Source organism: Ammospiza nelsoni, chromosome 2 (genome assembly GCF_027579445.1).
Source record: "Ammospiza nelsoni isolate bAmmNel1 chromosome 2, bAmmNel1.pri, whole genome shotgun sequence".
NCBI classification, from domain to species: Eukaryota; Metazoa; Chordata; class Aves; order Passeriformes; family Passerellidae; genus Ammospiza; species Ammospiza nelsoni.
The window spans coordinates 1,616,478-1,634,689 of NC_080634.1; the positions used below are offsets into that span (position 1 = coordinate 1,616,478).

The 18,212-nt window shown below is 40.5% G+C and overlaps 1 protein-coding gene across 2 annotated transcripts in view; it reads left to right on the forward strand.

The window, feature by feature from the left end:
• The window catches only part of FCHSD2 (FCH and double SH3 domains 2), a 119,259-nt gene that overhangs the window by 21,941 nt on the left and 79,106 nt on the right, over positions 1 to 18,212 (forward strand). For both annotated transcript variants that reach the window (XM_059466595.1, XM_059466596.1), the window contains exon 3: positions 3,545 to 3,590. In XM_059466595.1, the coding sequence (XP_059322578.1) occupies positions 3,545 to 3,590 (46 nt within the window). The remainder of the gene's footprint in view (positions 1 to 3,544; positions 3,591 to 18,212) is intronic.

Sequence of the window (18,212 nt, forward strand, 5' to 3'; positions counted from 1 at the left end):
AGCTGTCTGTTTTCATGTTTTTAATGGAAAATTTTGGAGTGAGTGTATACTAAAAAAAAATCAGGATAGTATTACTTTGGATATGATTGCACACTGAGTGTGTGTGCTCCCAGTGTACATTATAAGCACAAGTTGTAAAGTCGTATTTTTCCACTGCTCTGTGTTCTAGCTGTCAGGAATTATCCTTGATCTGCTTTCTGGGAAGCTGGAAATTTTTGAGTATTTCAAAATTCACTGATTCATCTTCTCGAGTGGTGCTGGATTGAGTCAGTTTTAACCCAGCTGCAATGTGCTCTGCAATTCTTAGGGAGGTTTACTTTGGGAATTTTTGATGGGGTGAATTAATTTCAGGTCAAGGTCAGTCAAAAGGTGTGTTTCTTTAGCCTAATTTTTTGGGTCTTTTGGGTGTGATATTTATCTGTTTTCTGAGGCTTTGTATTAATTGTAAGGATTTAAAATTTTTCATTAAAATTTTCAAACAATTAGTCTGAATGTTCATAGCCAAAAAACCCACAGACACAAGCTGCTGGTGTCAGGTGAGCTGTATGAATTTTCCAGTTAATACCTTGGGTTTTTGATCATTAACTTCGTCTTGCATGAGAAATTGTTCCAAATGGGATTCAGGCCTTGCCTGGTTCCTTGTTGAATTTCTCAGCCTTTGAATAGAAATACATTCACAGGTGCAAATTTAGCCTCTTCTTTTATTCAGGAGCCCTGAACATGAAGTGTGTGTTTACGTTTTTGCATAGCTCTGCATGGAATTAAATTTTGATACAGTGACTAATTCACTTGCTGGTTTGCAGGGTGTCACTGGGTTTAACTTTCTGCTGTGCAAGCTGTGACTTTGATCTTCAGATTTGTACAACTGCACAATATTGGCGGATGGAACATTGTCTTATAAAACACTGATGTGTATTTTCATGTTCTTGTATTGATTTCTCATGAAGGTGTGAGCTTTACACATTTCCAGCCCAAGTGGACATCATGAAATAATTAAACCCATCTGTTTCTCCTGTTTCCCTGTAGGAAAACTTAATGAAATATGATTCTCCACTGACCTGACTCTTTAATTCACATTGTTATGCTCTTCTACGATGGGAATATAAAGAGATAGCTCAATATTTCATAGCATCTGTTACCTTTAATGGGTATGAGTGATGGAAATACATGCCAGTGGTTGAAATTTGGCGTTGGGAATTTGCAGTGAGGGCTCAACACTAGAAAAAGTGTTACTAGCAATGTGGGGATAGCAGGAAGAGAAGTTTTCTTTCTCCTGCTCTCTTAGAATTCTCTGGTCTCACAGAGCCTGAGTGAAAAGGGGGAGAAGGGAATAAATGTATTGCATTGATGTTGATAGGATAAACAAGATATGTAGGAATTGCTGTCCTCAAACTAAAATGCCTTTTTGGGGAGTGCAGTTCTGGTGTTTCCTGCACTTAGTTAATGGTTACTTTAAGAAAAAGGTGTAAAAGTAAGTATTAATGCTCCCTAGTTTAAAAAACCACAAAATAATGTTCCTGCTTTCTTGCAGACTCACTAACTCATGTTGTAAAAAGTTACCAGTAGTTAGAGAACATTTTATTACTTCTTGGAAACAAATGTTTCCTTAAATGAATGGATTTGAAAGCCCATCCTGAAGGGCAATAAGGTTAAGACAATCCCAGCTTTGCACATAAAATCTGGACACACACGTCAAAGTTTTCACAGTGCCCAAGTTAAGAAACTATGATGCATTTATTAGTCAGAATGCTCTTTTTCCCTGCTCAGAATAATTTTCTCCTGGGAAAATGTGTTGCCTTCAGTCTCCCCTTCCATCGTGTGTTGTAATCCATTCACAGTTGTCATGGAGGGGTTGCTGGATGAGCTGTGCCGAGGTTCAGAGCAGCTTTGTGCTGGTCCAGGGCGGGTAGCACGGCCCCGAAGCCACAGGGAGCACCAAGGAATGCAGGCAGCTGATCCCAGCAGCCTTTCCATGCTTAACCTCCTTCTTCATCCAGCAAAACAAATTTCAGTATTGCATACAGCATCTTGCCACCTATTTCCCCCTGTCAAATACAGAACAAAATCTAAAACTGAAACATTTCTCATAAGGAAGTGCTGCTGTACAATCCATTCCTGCCAGAGCTTGTGGTTGATCCAGTTCCAAGATTTCAGTTGGTTTTGGGAGTCAGTTTGATTCCCATGTTATTTTGTAATCCTACACAAGGGTTGGTGGAATGTTTTTGGTTTTCCTCTCTGGTGCAGAACTTTTAATGTAGAAAATTTTGGGGGGGTATCTGGGGCTTCCCGCTTGTCACAGTAATTGTTTTGCAATTAATTTAAGAGGAATTGGTTTGAATGGGGTGGGGGAAAGCTCAGGTGAAATACACAACTTCATATCCTGGTTTGGTGTAACTCAGCCCTGATTGAAATGCAGTTAGCTGAGAATTGGAACATGTCTTTATTTATCTAAATATGCCCAGATTTCTGTTCCAAAGACTGGCACTTGTTTTCTTCTACCTCTTCAATATTGATAACACATTTTGGTTATTCCTCGGAGTTACTTGTGCAGTTCTTTGTACTTCTGATAGAAAAGTGAACTTTTCAGAGGAATTGTTGTGGTTTCTAGGTGTTTGCTAAACTGACTGGGATATTGGATTTTGGAACAGGAGATGCTAAAAGAAATTGGGTTATAGTATTAGCTGGAATACTTGGAATGCTTTATAAAGGAAATTCATTCACAGGCATCCCAGCCAACTTCACTTATTCCTGTCAAGGTGTTTCATATGGGAATCAGCCAGATCTTTTGGGCTGTCATTGCTCTGGGAAGAATTTTAAGCAATCATGGTGCATTTAAACTTTTGTTTTTACATCCCATTGGGGAAGCTGAGCCTGTAGCATGTGGATGGATACTTTTCATGGATGAAGTGGAGTAGGCAGGAAAAAAAGGAGCCTGTCCAGACTCCTTTTTATTGAGTTAACTTAATTACAGGATGTTCCTGAGGTGTAATTTTTTTTATTGACGTTCACCAGAGTTATTGTGTAACTAATTTCAATGTAATTAGATTTCTTTATGCCTATGGTGTAGCCTTAAGCTGAGTAGCTTGTGGTATAGCTTAAAGAAAATAACTCTGATCAAAATAAGTCTGAAGAAAATTGAGCAAGTCTGTCTAGATACATAAAGTCAAATCCTGTTCTGTGCTCCCAAATTGCTCCCTTGGCTGTACCACTGGAAAGCTGACGAGCTTTCATTAAGAAAATGCTATTTATGCCTGGGAACTGAGTAGTCCTGGGAACTGAGTTTGCCCAATAAAACTTGGTAATTCAGCCATCACACATGTGAAGTGCACACACAATCGTTGCTGGGCTACTGATGTGCACTTGTCAAACCATTTCCCTTTTTTGTTGCTGTTTCACTCTGCAGACTGTCCAGCAGAAGCTCCTTTTAAAGTAAATTATTGAATTTGTAGAGTTTTGCTCTCTGTGTTAATGGATTTTGACTAAATTATTGAATTTGGAGTGATTTGCTTCATGTTCTAACAGAATTTCTTTGCTTTTCTTTCAGAGCATTCAGTCAGAAAAGAGCTGCAATTGAGAAAGAATATGCACAGGTAGGTTCTGGAATAATTTTGATAGCTGTGGCATTGTTCTGTTGGAATGATTTGTTAATCAGCAAATTACCATGGTGTATGTTTTTATGATTTATCTTTCCATAAGTTACTTACCATGGAATGTGTTGAAGTTCTGAATGAGATTGATTTGTACAGGACTTAGGCCCATTCTATATTTTCATGTATTTTGACTGGAGGAAGTTCTCGAGTACAGAAAACATTTTTAACATTTTTTCCCAATTGTTACAAAGTCAAACTCCATGTGGTTTTCTCAGAAGTCAGTGTGAAATTTGAGTGAAAGGTAAAATCAGGTCAATTAGAGGGAGAGGAAATGTTCTGGCTTCTTCGATCCAAAATAAATTTAAATTCACATTCTTCAGTAAGAGCAGCTTCCCATTCATCTGAAATAAAAGCGGATTTGGCCTCATGCTTGTGATAGGGAGTGGAATGAATTTTGATTTGTTTGTGAGAAAAGAGGGAGGATTGCTTTTTCTCCCCCAGTCCAAAATTAGAAAGCATCTAATAAGGGGCAGCTGCCTGTTTAATTTACAGTAAAGGCTCTTGGAGCTTAAGTCCAAGTACAACAGATTAAAAATACATTAATTTATTTTAAAATAGATTAAAGGTAGAATAAAATCCAAGGGAGTGAGCTGGTGGAGCTCAGTGTGCCATAAATCCAACTGGAGATGAGCCTGACGTGGAATGTGAGAACACAAGCTGTCGCCAGGCTGCTTCCAAGTGCAGTTTGTAGGATGTCATGTTAAACATCCTCCCAGCCCCCAGTGCTGCATCACCCCCAAAATACTCAGAGCACGCTTGTTCTGGGGCCAGGCTCCACTGTCAGGGGGGAACAGATGATTCCTGTGCCTCTGATGGATGGGTTTTAGTGCTGGGTTTTCTGCATGTCTTCTCAGCCTAAAACCCATCTGAAAACCCTTCCTGCACCACGTGGAATTTGTGCTGAAATAAGCCCCCTCACTGACATTATTGCCATAAATTATTGGTGCTCCCATTCTTCCTCCAGATACGAGTTTACCGTGGCAAGTATCGATTCCATTGGCAGCTGTATTAAATTTGATTAAATACCTGAATTTTTCAGTGATGGTGCCTCCTGAAACTGAGGTTTAAAAATGTGTTCTTGAGTGATATTTTTTTAAATGATGTAAAAAATGTAACACCAGTTCTTAACGCATTTATCCATTAGACACTGGGAATGTCTTTTATATGCAGAGACACAACAGTCACTGCATTTAGGGAATAGTCTTGATAAGTTGGAAAAATAATTACACTGCACTTCGGAAAGCTCCGACCTAACAACTGAGGCTTTCAGCTCCTTGGATTGAAACCCCCCAGCTCTGCAGCAATGCAGCTGCAGGATTTGAGAGTCACTGAATAGCTGTTCCTGTGAATGAAGTCTTGTGGGATCGCTTCCTTGGGTTGCTGATAAGTGCACAGCTCCAAAACAATGTTGGATGCTTCTTCTAAAAGGGTTTCTGTTTTGGAGGTGGTAATAAAATTTCACATAAAGCCTTTTGGGGAGCTAAGTTTTGCTCCAAATAAATGGGAAGTTGCGTTCATCAGCAGTGGGATATTCCTTTTAAACCACTTCTAAAGGGAGCTGGAATTGCTCAGTAGTTTATGAAGCCAGATTTCTAAATCTTTTCACAGATTCTCTCCAAATGCCTCTTGTCACCTTAGGGAATTTGGAATATTCTGACATCTGACTTTTTTTTGGCAAGTGAGAAGCAGTGGAAGGGTGGCCAATGAAAATCAGTTTCCCAGAACTGAAGGCTTTGTTGGTTTAAAAAAAAAATTGTAGGTTGGTGCCCTGCACTTGGGTGCCAAGTTTCTAAACACAGAGTGCTTTTGTTGGGAGCAGGAGAACCTGTCCAAAGGCAAGTGAAACACCCCAGCCCAGTGTTTATAACTTGCCCCTAATTACATGGTAAGTGGTGCAAATGTATGTCATGAATTACAGGGCCTGGATTTAAATTTCCCTGCTCTTATTTTGTCCAGTGTTTTTTGCGTTGTGTTTTCACCTGTTGCCTTTGAAGGTTTTTGGAGCTGTTTTTTGCTCATTGCCCATCTCCAGTGGGCTCTTTCCTGGCTTTTCTAGGCTGTGTAAAAATGGGAGAAGGATTCAGTGTATCAGCAATTCTGCAGTTTTCTAGTGATCAGTTGGGATTCTGCACTCAGCTCTTCCACTTGTATTTTTGGTCCTGCATTATTTAATATATGCTTAGAGGCTTACCTTAATATTCAGAAATGAGAGCTCAGAAAGGTTCTCATTTCCCACTAACAGTATGCCTGCTAATAGCATTTAAATTGCAATTTTATGTTGTTATTATTAGCTATTCTCCATGATTAATAAGCTACCTGAAATCAGTGCCTGAGAATACTCATATGGTGAAAAAAAGTTTACTGAATGTGTGCTTTTGCTGCTACCTACGAAAAAACCTGTTTTACCCAGCATGTTTAATAGGTAAAATGTTGGTTTTTTGGGGGGTTTTTGTTGAGATTATAAATACATTTCTGCTGCAGTTACTATTATTTCACACTTTTAACTCAGGAGACCAGTCTCTAACAGTCTGGGAACACACAGATGACCTTCCTTGCCATGTTTTGGTTTTGCTTGATGTTTCATGATCGTTGTTTCAGAGTAAAACGTGACTCCAGGCAATCAGCATGGCCTGGCCCCTTGGAATTTGCAAGTAACCTCAAGGAGGTTGAGTTTCCCTGCATGCTAATGAGTTTCTAATTGTAGTACCTCCACCAAAGGCACTGATGTTCCACAAAAAAGGTGGGAGAGCCCATTCCCTGAGCTACATTTCAAGGGAGGCACAAGTAGAAGTGTCTGTTCAGATTTTCTTTTTTAAAGAGGCAGTAATTGTTAGGATTTTTTTCTCCTCTCTGTGTTTTTCAGAGGTTAAATTAGCAATGAAGAGCTGTGGGTGCTCAGTAAAACCAGCTTATCTGTCATCAGGAGGGGACAGGGCACTCGGTGTTGATTGCTGTGGCGCTGAGAAACTTCATGCATTTAAAACATGTTCAGATGTGGAGAAAAGAGAATTTAATGTAGTTTACAGCCACAGAGTCCTGTTGGCAGCTGCTGATATCCATGGTAGTGGTCAGGAGAGGAGCCTTAAATAAGAAGAAATGGATGTGAGAGGGAAAAGCAGCTGGAGGTGGAGTGAGAGGAGCAGGAAAGGTGGGGAGGTGGATGTAAGCAGACACCGTGGTCACCCTTACCCATTTCCCTCACCCTGTGTCTCGCCAGACCTAGAAAACACACTCATTTCAGAATACATGCATTAATATTTCCTAAAAAATTACGATATTGCTATGGCACTTTTTGTCAGTATAATGTGTGCATGTGTATACATAATATATAAAGCAGATACATAGCATGATTTATTTTATAACTTTATATATGTATTTTATATGTAATTTATGTATTTGCTGGAATGTACTGGTTTTCCATTGTTTAAAAGCAAAAGAGGAGCTGACCATTGTTTTTACCATGTTCTAACAAGGTGCCAAGTTGTCCAAAATTTTGAACAATTTTTCAGAGGATTAAAATAGTAAAGGGTTAAAATCAGACATTCCCACCATGTCTTAGTAACTTCTGCCGTGGATCTTTTTTTTTTTTTTTTTTTCCTTTGCTGTTCTTTATCATGTATTCCAACACTTGGTGAAAACTAACTTTATGATGTGAAGACTGGAAAGGTGATGGGGGTACCCTTGTAAGGAACGAGAGGAGAGAAAATGAGTGAATTTTACCAAAGTACCACAAATCTCTGATAGAATGGATACTAAACCCTTTTGAAAATACTCTGGTTTATGGGAGTGTTCCAGTGGTGGCTGTAGGAGCAGAAGGATGGCAGACACTGCTCAGGAACAGCTGGGATATTTGGGGATGGTGCTGGGGAGCTCTGTAAGTAGAACCCTGTCAGCACGGAACCCCAGTCACCTGGGTCCATTCCTGCATCCCACCGGGCAAAACAGCTGCAGCCTGGCAAACACAGCCTTGCAACAGGCTTGGAGTACAAAACAAAAATCCCAGGGAGAAGCAAGTTCTTTCCTCTGCCTCCGAGCCACGGAACCCTGGAGCGGCAGGAAGAAATGACTGGAGGCACCTGCAGCAAGCAGCTTTCCATGAGCTCAGGCAGCTGGGGCAGAACGGGCTGCAGTTTAGTCCCAAAGGATGCGGGAGCTTGCTGTGGGAGAGCAGGAAGAGATTGTGGACTTTAAGGGTGGGTCCCCGACCTGGGGACAAACAAGGAGCAGCCATCGTGGGCTGACTGCTCAGGAGCTGTTTTGTTAACAGGTGAACTGAAGTTACTTGTTTCTTCCTCTGAGGATGATTTTAGCGTTGCTGCAGTGCTAAACCTCCCTCTAGAGTATTTCTTTATTACTTAAGATATTTTGTCTTGGTTTTGTTTTGTGGTGAAATTGATGACTTTTGTAGTCAAGCAGTAATTTAAAAAAACCTGGGAAATGAGGTTTTGTGTGTGTATGGAAGATGTGTTTTTAAGACTGAAGACACTTCATCTTTTAGGGAATTGGAATCTTCTGTATTCCAGATCCTGTGAGGAGAGTTTAGTTTGTAATTAGCCCATATGCAGAAACCAGGTTGGTTTTTCTTTTATCTCAGGCTTATCTTTGGAAGGAATTTAGCTGTCATTCTGTGATCTCTCTGCAGAGAAACTTTCACTTGTACTATGTGAGTGGATTATGTTGAAATTTCCATCCTGGGTATCCTGAGCTGAATGGCTGCTGTATCTGGATATATTTGATAGCAATTAATTTGAAAGACAACAAATTACTTTGAAACCCATCCGTGTATTTATTATATTTTCAAACTTTCTGTAGGAAACAGTAGTAAACACTCAGAGTGAAATCTTTTTCCAGGAATGAGCTCACTGAGTGTCTGCAAGCATTGGTTTGTGTCTGTTTCAGAAGACAGGCAAAATATTCCAAAACCAGCCAAACAAACAAACCCAGCCTGTAAGGAGTGACCTTGGAGACCTGAGGTGCTCCATGTGCGCCACTCAGAAGTGTGGCAGGGCTTTGAGGTACCTTATTACTACTTTATTGGTAGTGTTGCAAACCATTTTAGCAGTGTTGGTTTAATTGCGTGTGAAAACCATGGTTCTGTCCACCAGTGCTGGGGAATGTTCTCCTGGAGGAGACTTTGTGCTGGTTTTTATCCATAAAGTTATATTTTTTCCCAGTGGCGGCTGTGTGTGTGAATGTGGCACCTCTTTCTTTCAGCAGAGTTCATTTCTTACCTGTGCAGAGAGGACAGCTACTGAAATCCTGCAGTCCAAGGTCTGACTTGAATATTCCACCTTTCCTGCTGTGGGAGAAGGCAGCAGACCCAGGGAATCTTTGTGTGTGATTTTATTTTGGATGTTGATGCCTGAAGCTTGGTTGGCACGTCTGCTTGGGGGAGTGGGAAAAGCTGTATCCAAGAAACCTCTGGATCCAATAACAAAAATGCCAGAGCCATTCAGGCCTATTCCTGCACTGAGTGATGTTTCCCTATGGATCCTTAGGGTTGTGAGGCTCCTCTTTTTCCTTCCTTTGGAATCTTGCTGTGGTTGATCCCATCTGTCACAGACAACCATGTCAGGCAGATATGTTTGTAAACCAATGGTGCTGCTTTCCATGGGGCTTCCTCCTGCTCTTCATGGACCCTGCAAACCAGAGAGGGTGGGGAGCCTTCAGAGGGGGCTGATGCTTGCTTGGAGATGATGTCTTTGGTTGATACCCATGAACTGTTCCCTGTGAGGGTGGGCAGGCCCTGGCACAGGTGCCCAGAGCAGCTGTGGCTGCCCCTGGATCCCTGCAAGTGCCCAAGGCCAGGCTGGACAGGGCTTGGATCAACCAGGGATAGTGGAAGGTGTCCCTGCCGTGGCATTGAATGATCTTCAGGGTTCCCTTCCAACCCAAGCCATTCTGGGATTCTGTGACTTAATTTAGGATATTTCTTTTGGATAATCACTGCTGTTTTCTAAACGAGCTTTGGATTCATGAGGTAAAAAAACTCAGAGCAAGACCTGTGTTTCAACCTGGCTTATGAGCACTTCAAGTTTTCATTCCTTGCCATATCCTTGAAAAATCTCATGTTTGGTGTGGAATGCCTGTGATTTCAGATACACTTGGAACCTGGACTGTTTTGATAGTTTGTTTTAAATCTCAGCACAGCCAACTTTCCATTTTTTGGGAGAGGATTCCAAGCGCCCACAGTTCCCACTCCCAGCGTGGCGTGGAGATCATGCATATTGATGGCCTGGTTTGGTTCTTTCTGCCATGGTGGTGCACAATGCATCAGCAGAACTTGCAGCTTCCAGAAAGAAAACACCTGCCTGGTACCACCTTTGGATTATGTTCTCCATTCAAAGCACTGGGATATCCATAAGCAGGGCAGGAAAATGAAGTGTAGGACCCCGTGGCTATTCAGGCCATTCTTCCCAAAAAACCATGGAGAATCAGTGGCCGTGAAGGCCACAAAGACTGAGCTGCTCCATTTCATAAATGGTTAGGAACACTATTGTGAATTTTAGAATAACTTGTAGAGACAAGTTTGACAACTCAGATGTTATAATGGGATTATTGATACTATTCTGCACTTGTCACAGTTCAACCTCTTAGTGCGCGTTTCCCTTTTTCCCCCCAAACAAGACGCTCTTTAGAATTCTCTATATTAAATGTCCATTTAACATTTAATATAATATAGTTTGCCTGGAACAAAGGCTGTGGGTCTATGAGTGACATTCCAAACAATATTATCGTTGACCTTCTCTTTTTATGTAGATTTTGCATTCAGTTGTTCATGTACTTTTCTGTCTCCAAAAAACACGTGTCAGAACTTAAAGTGGGGGGGAAAGTGGGATATCTGATTTTGGTCTTGTCTCACTAGTCGTTGTGTTAGAACGAAAATGAAAATGCCCTACACTGTAGCATTTAAAAAGAATTTTAAAAGGAAGCCTTTTAAAAATGCTAAGCTATCTGCTGCAGTTTTTATGGAATTCTTTAGGTTAAAATAATATTTCTCTAAGAACAGAGGATGACTGTCAGCTTCTATTTTCAGTGAAAACATCTAGTTCCTTATAAAGGGGCTGCTAAGCTTAGAATTACTCTCTTCCTACAAAGAAAGCCCTTCATAAAGAAACCCCATTTTTTGCTGAACTGATGCAAGCAAGTTTCTCTGAGCCTGCTTTTAGCCGATATTTTTCTTTCCGATTACTGCGCTCAGAAGCATCCAGGGCCTGGAATGTGGATCCTTGTAAGTGGTTCTGCTTGCAGATGAAAAACTTCATTCTTCAGAGCTGCTCTTTGCTTGCCATGCAGCCCCAGCAGTGCGCCAGGCAGCGGATCCTGCAGCCTGTGGGGTTATCCCTGAGTTCCTTTTGTTTTTCCTCTGCTGCCTCGGTTTTTCTCAAGCTTCCTCAGTGTTTCAGTTCTTTCCACACACATCCAGCCCTTCAGCCTCCCATTCCCAGCAGCTGCTTTTCTTTTTCCTGGGATTTCAGAGGGCAGGCAAGTCACAACCCAAGGCTTTCAAAATATGCACAGTGGAAACTTTGGGCCTCTGAAGTAGCAGCAGCAGCAGCGCTGAGTCATGAGTCCGTGCCAGCCAAGGCTGCTCCGCCTCTCTTTGCAGTTCTTTTCCACCTCTTTCCTTATGTCTTGTCCTGGGAATTCAATACTCCTTCATTTCCTAGCTCTGCACAGCTCATACACATCTCAAAGTTCTTTGGATAGAGGACATTCCTGTTCCAACCTCCTTAACCAAGCTGTGTTTTGCTGAGGCCCTTTTCACTTTGAAACTTGGAAAATCTTTAAGTATCTTGGTTCCCAGACTGCATCCCTCATGGAAAACATGTCATTGTTCTCAGAGAGAGCCCAGGCCTTGCCTGAGCCGCCTGCTTGGCCTTTTTCCCTGCTCCTGGTAATGGTGCCGCCGTTACCAGTGCCCTGGTAGTGGGGGTGCCGTGCTCTCCTCCCAGCTTTTGGTTGGTGTCAGTTCCTCAGGAGATGCATCCTGGTTTGCACACCACTGCTGGACAGGGCTGTGCGGGGATCTACAAGCAGTCACTGCATCCAGGAATGCTCTGGATGTGGGTTTGGGGGTGTTTGTTTGGGGATTTTTAAATCCCTAAAGCTTCGAGCTTAGAAGGCAAATATTTGGTGCATGAACATCATCCCTTGTATTTTCTAGTGGGCCATAAACAGCTCAAAAGCTGTTTTTCTCTTAAATTTCTTTTGCCTTTATTTGCATTTTTGTACCTTCTCTGTTAGCCCTGCATTTGTTCTGGAGCCATCAATTGAAAAAAAATCCTTTGTATCCAACATAACTCTGCCTCTGTGCCTAATAATAAGCATCTTCTCTGTTACAATCAAAAGACCATAACTTTGGGTAAAGTAGAAATCACTGGTTTGCCTGAAAATGGTATTCAGGAGAGTGTAATTAAAAAGAAAATAATAATAATAATAATAAAAGAAAATGTATTGATTAAAAAAAACCCCATGTAGAAATAAAAGTATGGGGAATGTCATTCTTTGTAGAGTTCAGTTGGTTAATTCAGCTGATTAAATTTTCTCCAATTGAGCTGGTTCAGGTGGTTGTCAAATGTTGGGCACACATAGGTAATTCATAGGAGACAGTGTTCCTTTTTTTCCTCTGGGACTTTGAAAAACTGTTTGATTGCACCTCCTGCACAGTAACTAAAGTGGTTTTGGGCTATGTGTGATTGTATTTTAGGTAGTGACATTTCTGAAAAGTTACTCTTCCTTTTCTGTGTCTCAGACCTTAATTTTACTGTTGGAAAGGTCTCTATTGGTTAAATAATTAAAAAAAAAAAAAAGAGAGAAGAGCTCATTTTATTTACTGTTCAATAATTAAACACCTAAACTTGTGTTCACACTCTAAAAAGATTGAACATGGGTTTGCAGGAGCAGCCTGTCATCCTTTCCATCCCACAGCAATCCCCAACCCCAGGGATCCAGATTTCATGTTGGACCCTCAGGAGTTCATTACAGGGATGTAAGGAAAACTGGGCAGAGCTTCTTGGCTACTGAAGCTGTTTATCTCAGGGGATTATTTAAAGGGTAAAGTAGATGTGTTCTTAACTATTTTTAAAAACTATACTCCCTTCTTCCTCTTTCCAGCCTTGGAAGTTTGCTTTCAGACCTGGATAAACCAGGATGTGTTGACAGCTCAAAAAAACCCCAAAAAACCAAACCAACAGGGAATGTTTAAGTCAAATCTCCCCTAAATGATTATTCAGTGTCAGACCCTGCATCCACAGTGGGTGACTTGTTCAGTTTTATACAGAAAAAGGCCTTTAGCCAGCTTTCACTCCCAAAAAAAAGGAGGGAGAAAGGAAAGCCATCAACTTTTAGATCCTAGGGATTTATTTCTGAGACTTCTCCAAAACTGCTGCCTCAAACATTTATTGTTCTGTTTCGTGGTGTGTGTGGCCAGCAGTGCAGCTCAGCTGGGTCATTCCCTTCCACATTGTGTTAGAAGGAATAAATAGCAATATTTGAACACCTTGGTGCTTTAGATAAGGAAAAATGCTTGTCCAGCTGGATTCTGGAAAACTGTAGGTGGCTGGCGTCCCATACAGATGATGGACTCCACTTGATTACTGGATTGGTGCTATTTTATTTTAGTAGTGTTTGGTTGTTACTCATTAAGTTACTTATTAATCAGTTTTCTGTTTTTTTTCCATGGAAGATAAAATATGCCAGTGCAACAAGTTGTAGATTTTGAGATTTCCTTAAGTTTAAAAATCAATTAATTTCTGTTTTATTGAGAAAACATTTTAAAATTTGATGGGAAAGTTAATGACATTACCATCAGTAAACACACAGGAGGGGAAAATCCAGTGTAGGTATAGTGCAGGAACAGAACCTTAACGTAGATTTACATTTTAATTTATATATTTTTTATATCTTTACATATATATATATATGTAAAGCATTCTTTTCAGTCACCAGAATTGTGTTGATGATGGCACAGAGTTATTCCTGCTATCCCTTGTTTAATTTTCAGTATTACTCCATGTTTTCTGCTAGGCAGATATCCTGCCTGCTGCTCATTTCTCTAGCAATATACTCTTCACTGCCTTTTGCTGTTTAAAGGGTAGTTTGTCGTATTTTTAACAAAAATAAAAGCATATTTCATACTGGTTGCAAACAGAAACTAATTGAGTAGGAGGAAGCCTACAGATTTATGAAAAAACCATCTCAGCACTGGTTTTCTTAGCTCTGCTTGTGTCCAAATATGGCTCAGAGCTTTTTTTTACTTCGCAAGCCATAACGAGGTAATTTTTTAAAAAATAAAAATACCGAGGGCTGATTACATTTTTTGAGATGTGAAATTTTATTTCTGGATTTATTTCTCTTCAGGATGCCAGACAGATCTGTGTTTGCTCTTTGATTGTCTATCCAAATAGGCTGGCCAAAAATTTGCATTTTTCCTATCACATGGGGTTTTCTTGTATTTATAGCATCTTTAGAGATATTTTCTGTCTCGTGTTGGTTTTCTGGTTTTGTTTTAAGAAATTTTTTTCTGATAATTTATGTTCACCTAAGGTAGAGCAAAGCATCTCTATGAATGCCCTCCAGTAAATGTGGTTGGGGGTGGAATTTGTAAGCAGGATTATTTTTTCTGTGTTCATAAAAGGTAATAATGCAGATAATACACTGCCTACCTTTTAAAAAAGAGCTTTCAATTATACAGCTATTACCAGGTGTAATGATGCTAAAATTGTTTATTTTTATATAAGAATAATAATATAAGCTCTTAAATATAATAAAGGGGTCGTGGAAAGTCATAAACAGCTGGAATACATCAGAATGTTTATTTTTGATTATTCTTGTAGCCTCCAGGCTGTGTGTTAAACCTTTAGGAAGCAAAATCCCCTCATATAACAAAATCTGGAAATGTGATCCAAGGTGCAGGCAGCTCCTGGGAAGTCTCCTGCAGAAGGGTTTTGGTTGAGGGTTCCACCAATAATTCTTAGAAATACCTTGGAGAAATACTGAGATGTTGCTAAAATTGCATCCTGTCACTTTTTTTTTTTTCCCTGCAAGGAGTTCTCTCCTTGTTCCATAGGCAAAGAACAAAAAACATACAGAATATTGAATATATGTGGTAGAAATATATCTTCTTTTCTTCCAAATAATAAAGAATTTGGTGATCCTTGTGATTCCAAACACCCAGTATTCTATGATGCAAGATTTAAAAAATTGTAATTTTTGACTTCAAAGTTGATTTCCTCTGTAGCAATAATTGCACTCCAATAAATGGTGAAAATTGTGGGGTTGGGATGGGTGGGTTGTGCTTAGTTTTCTAGCAGTAAGTCTTGTCACCAACTTCATGGTGACCTTCATGCTTGTACTCCTTAGTTTGTTAGAACTTCTTTCTGGGGAAAAATCCATGAGAAGAAGGGTTTTTGCTGTGTGTTAGTAAATTGAGCTCCTGAATCCTTAAAAAAACCCACCCTCACACTATGTATTTTGCAAGTTCATATGGTTTATCTACTGGTTTTGTTTGGGTTTTTCCCCTATGTGTGTCAGGCACAAAGAAATGAGGCAAAGAACTTGTGAAGGAGAAAGGCTGCGAACAACCTTGTGGGAAATAATTTCAGTTCCTAAAACGTGTGTTCTTCTTGGGAAGCCACAGAGCTGAAGTGAGGCTCAGCTTCCAAATGCAGACATTGAATGTCTCTACATTTGAGTCACATCGTTAAAAATAAAATACTCTCTGCTCCACAAAAAATCCTTTTCACTCAGCAGTGATATTTTCCTCTCTAAGTTGTAAAATTCCACCAGCTGCAATCCTGCCAGGGTTGTATATAACAGGAATAAACAGATTTACTCTTTCAGGCACTCTGTGATGCCGTGTTTGACAGCGTCTCTCCCTGATTATTCCTGCAGTTGATGCAGGCTCAGGAGCGTGGAATGTTTGCTGATTCATGGCAGGATTAGGATGTGCTGAGGAAGCACTGCTGGAATTTGGCCTTGCTGGGAGCAGGGATGGGGCCTGGCTGCTGATGGAATCAGCCTCTGGGAATTCTGCTGCTCTGCTGCATTCACAACTTCGGGGTGTTTTATGTTGGCTTTTTGTTTCTCACAGTATCTAAAGCTTTAAGTGTTCCTCACATTTAAATAGCATTTTCCAGCAGAAATAATAGAACATCTGAGTGAGTGTATGTTCGAGCTTATTCCATAATTCTGTCTGGTTTTATTTTCCTGAAAGCACAGTGCAGCTCTTCTAGAGGTATCACCTGTATTGGTTCTCCTTACTCTGCTCAGATTTGTGAGGTTGAAATTCACTTTTTTTCACCAAATTCAGGGGAGGATCCTCAGGAGCTCGTTTGGCTGCTGCACTGAGTCACTTGGCAGGTGGTTTTGTGGGATGTAAATCCCATTCCACCCAGGTTATGAGGGAGGCCACACATCATTTTTGAAATGTCAGGTGTTTAAATCCATGACCAGAGGCTCCTGATAAGTAAGATCAGAGATGTTTTTCCATCATTTAAAAAAGAGCCAACCCAGCCTTGAAATAAATAGAACTGGTAAACCCTTTAGCTAGCCTTTATTAGCCAATAAATATTTGTACCTTCCACTGGTGTGTATCTGATGTGTTTAATCAGCCCTCTTATGAGTGCAGGAGATGTCCTTTTAACTTCTGTATCTTGTTTTTGAAATAGGGCTTCACCACAGGAATTGATGGACTATTGAGGTGTTAATGCTAAATTAATACTAAATAATTACTCAGGGTGAGCTTCCTCTCTGCTGAAGAAAGCACTTTGGTTTGCCAGCTGAGAAACGAAAATAAATAGCAATTGTACAGCATCAGAGTGCTCCATTGATTTGGGCTTTTTCTGTCTCAACTTTTTCAGTGTTTTCCCTCTCTAGCTGCACTGCCAGCTGTCTCCCCACTCCAAATTATACTGTCACCAGTTCTGTAAACACCAGAGAAAACCACTTTTATATTAAATTCCTTTCCCTGCTGAAGTGGTCGATGGAGCTGGTAACCAAGTTACTAAAGAATCAAAAGCAGAGGAGCTTTTAATTAAATATAATTTGGCAAGGTGCCCAGAAATTTCCCTGTCGTGGGAGTGGGGAATGACAAACAAAATGAGGAGCTGCCTCTGCTGCCTTTCAGAGTGCCTGGAAGATGTATTTGCTTGGATGTGCACATCCACTACCAAGCAGCAATAAAAATAAAACCCCACAGAGCAGCTCCAGTGCCAAGGTGACCTTGTGCAGGTGGGTTTTGTAAGCTCAGGATGAGGTGTGATCGCATTTCACCGGAGGCAGAGGAATGGGATACAAACCCCAAGTCCTGTGTGGTTTTAGGCTGTTGTTGTTTAAAGGTGAGAAGCAATTCAGTGCCGTGAATTGCCCCTCATTTACATCAATTCCACTTGATGCCACATTATTTTATAATTATCCCTGCTTGCATGTGGGCTCATTAAATCATTCATGGGCTGCTGCTTAGGTGGGATTCTGTCAATGTGCTTTTAGTTTCTGTGATTCCTGATTTTTTCAGAAAGCTTTGCCATAGGTGATTCAGTTTTTGATCATCCCTGCCTTTTTGTGCCCACATAATGAATATCTCATGTTGATGGGTTCAGTGAATCCTCTTTTGCTGTGTTCAGTGTTGTGATTTCAGGTACATCTTCCCTGCCTTTAACCAGGACTATATTTGTTTTTAACTTCTAAATCTGCTTTTCTGGCTTCCTTTCCCAAACAAATTAGATTCTCATTTGGAAAAGAGGGAGATGTCTCAGTGATTTTTTTTTTCATATTTCATTTGTTTTGATTCATTTTTGCCTCTATATTAGTGCCAGAATGGCTTTCTCAGTTGTCAGAGTCCTAAAATCTCTTACTAGCAATGACATTACTTGAACTGAAACTTCCAATATTTGCAGAAATATTTGATACAGAGCATTTTTCTGTTTAACTTTTTACACTTAAACTCACTTGTTTGTGAAGCTCTAAAGTACCAAGCCCTTGTGTATTAACTTTCCACGAGGTTTTAGTTCACTTCTCTCAATCTCTTGCCCGTTTTGCCCTCAGTGATGTTTTCCTGTGCCCCCGATTTCTGCAGCTGCCCGGTCACACCAATCTCTGATTTACCCTGGTTATTGGGGGGGGGTTATTTGTGTTCTAAGTGCTTCCAGGTAGGGAAAGTTTCCTGCTGTGTTTGTACAGCGCTATGTAAATTTGCAACAGTATATAAATGTTTGCTAATGACCCAGCCCTGTGGAAGTCAGTAAGTCACTTCACACAGCATTGATGTGTTGTGTTCAGAAACACAGGGTTTATTTAAAGAAAATCAGGATTTAAAAAGGTTGGAGTGGAGAGATGAGCCCAGACTGCAAATTTGAAGCTTGCCCTGGGCTAAATAAAAGTTGTTTTTAAAAATCTATTATCCACCAATGCTGATTTAAATATGAATGCAGTTCACTTTGGTCCTGATTCTGTTTCAGATCTTTTTAAACCAGATTTCATTGGTTTTCCTTAGCAGAAATTTGCTCTTGATGTGTTTGCTTAAAACAAGAGAGAGCCCATCTGCACTCTGCAGGCTCTGTG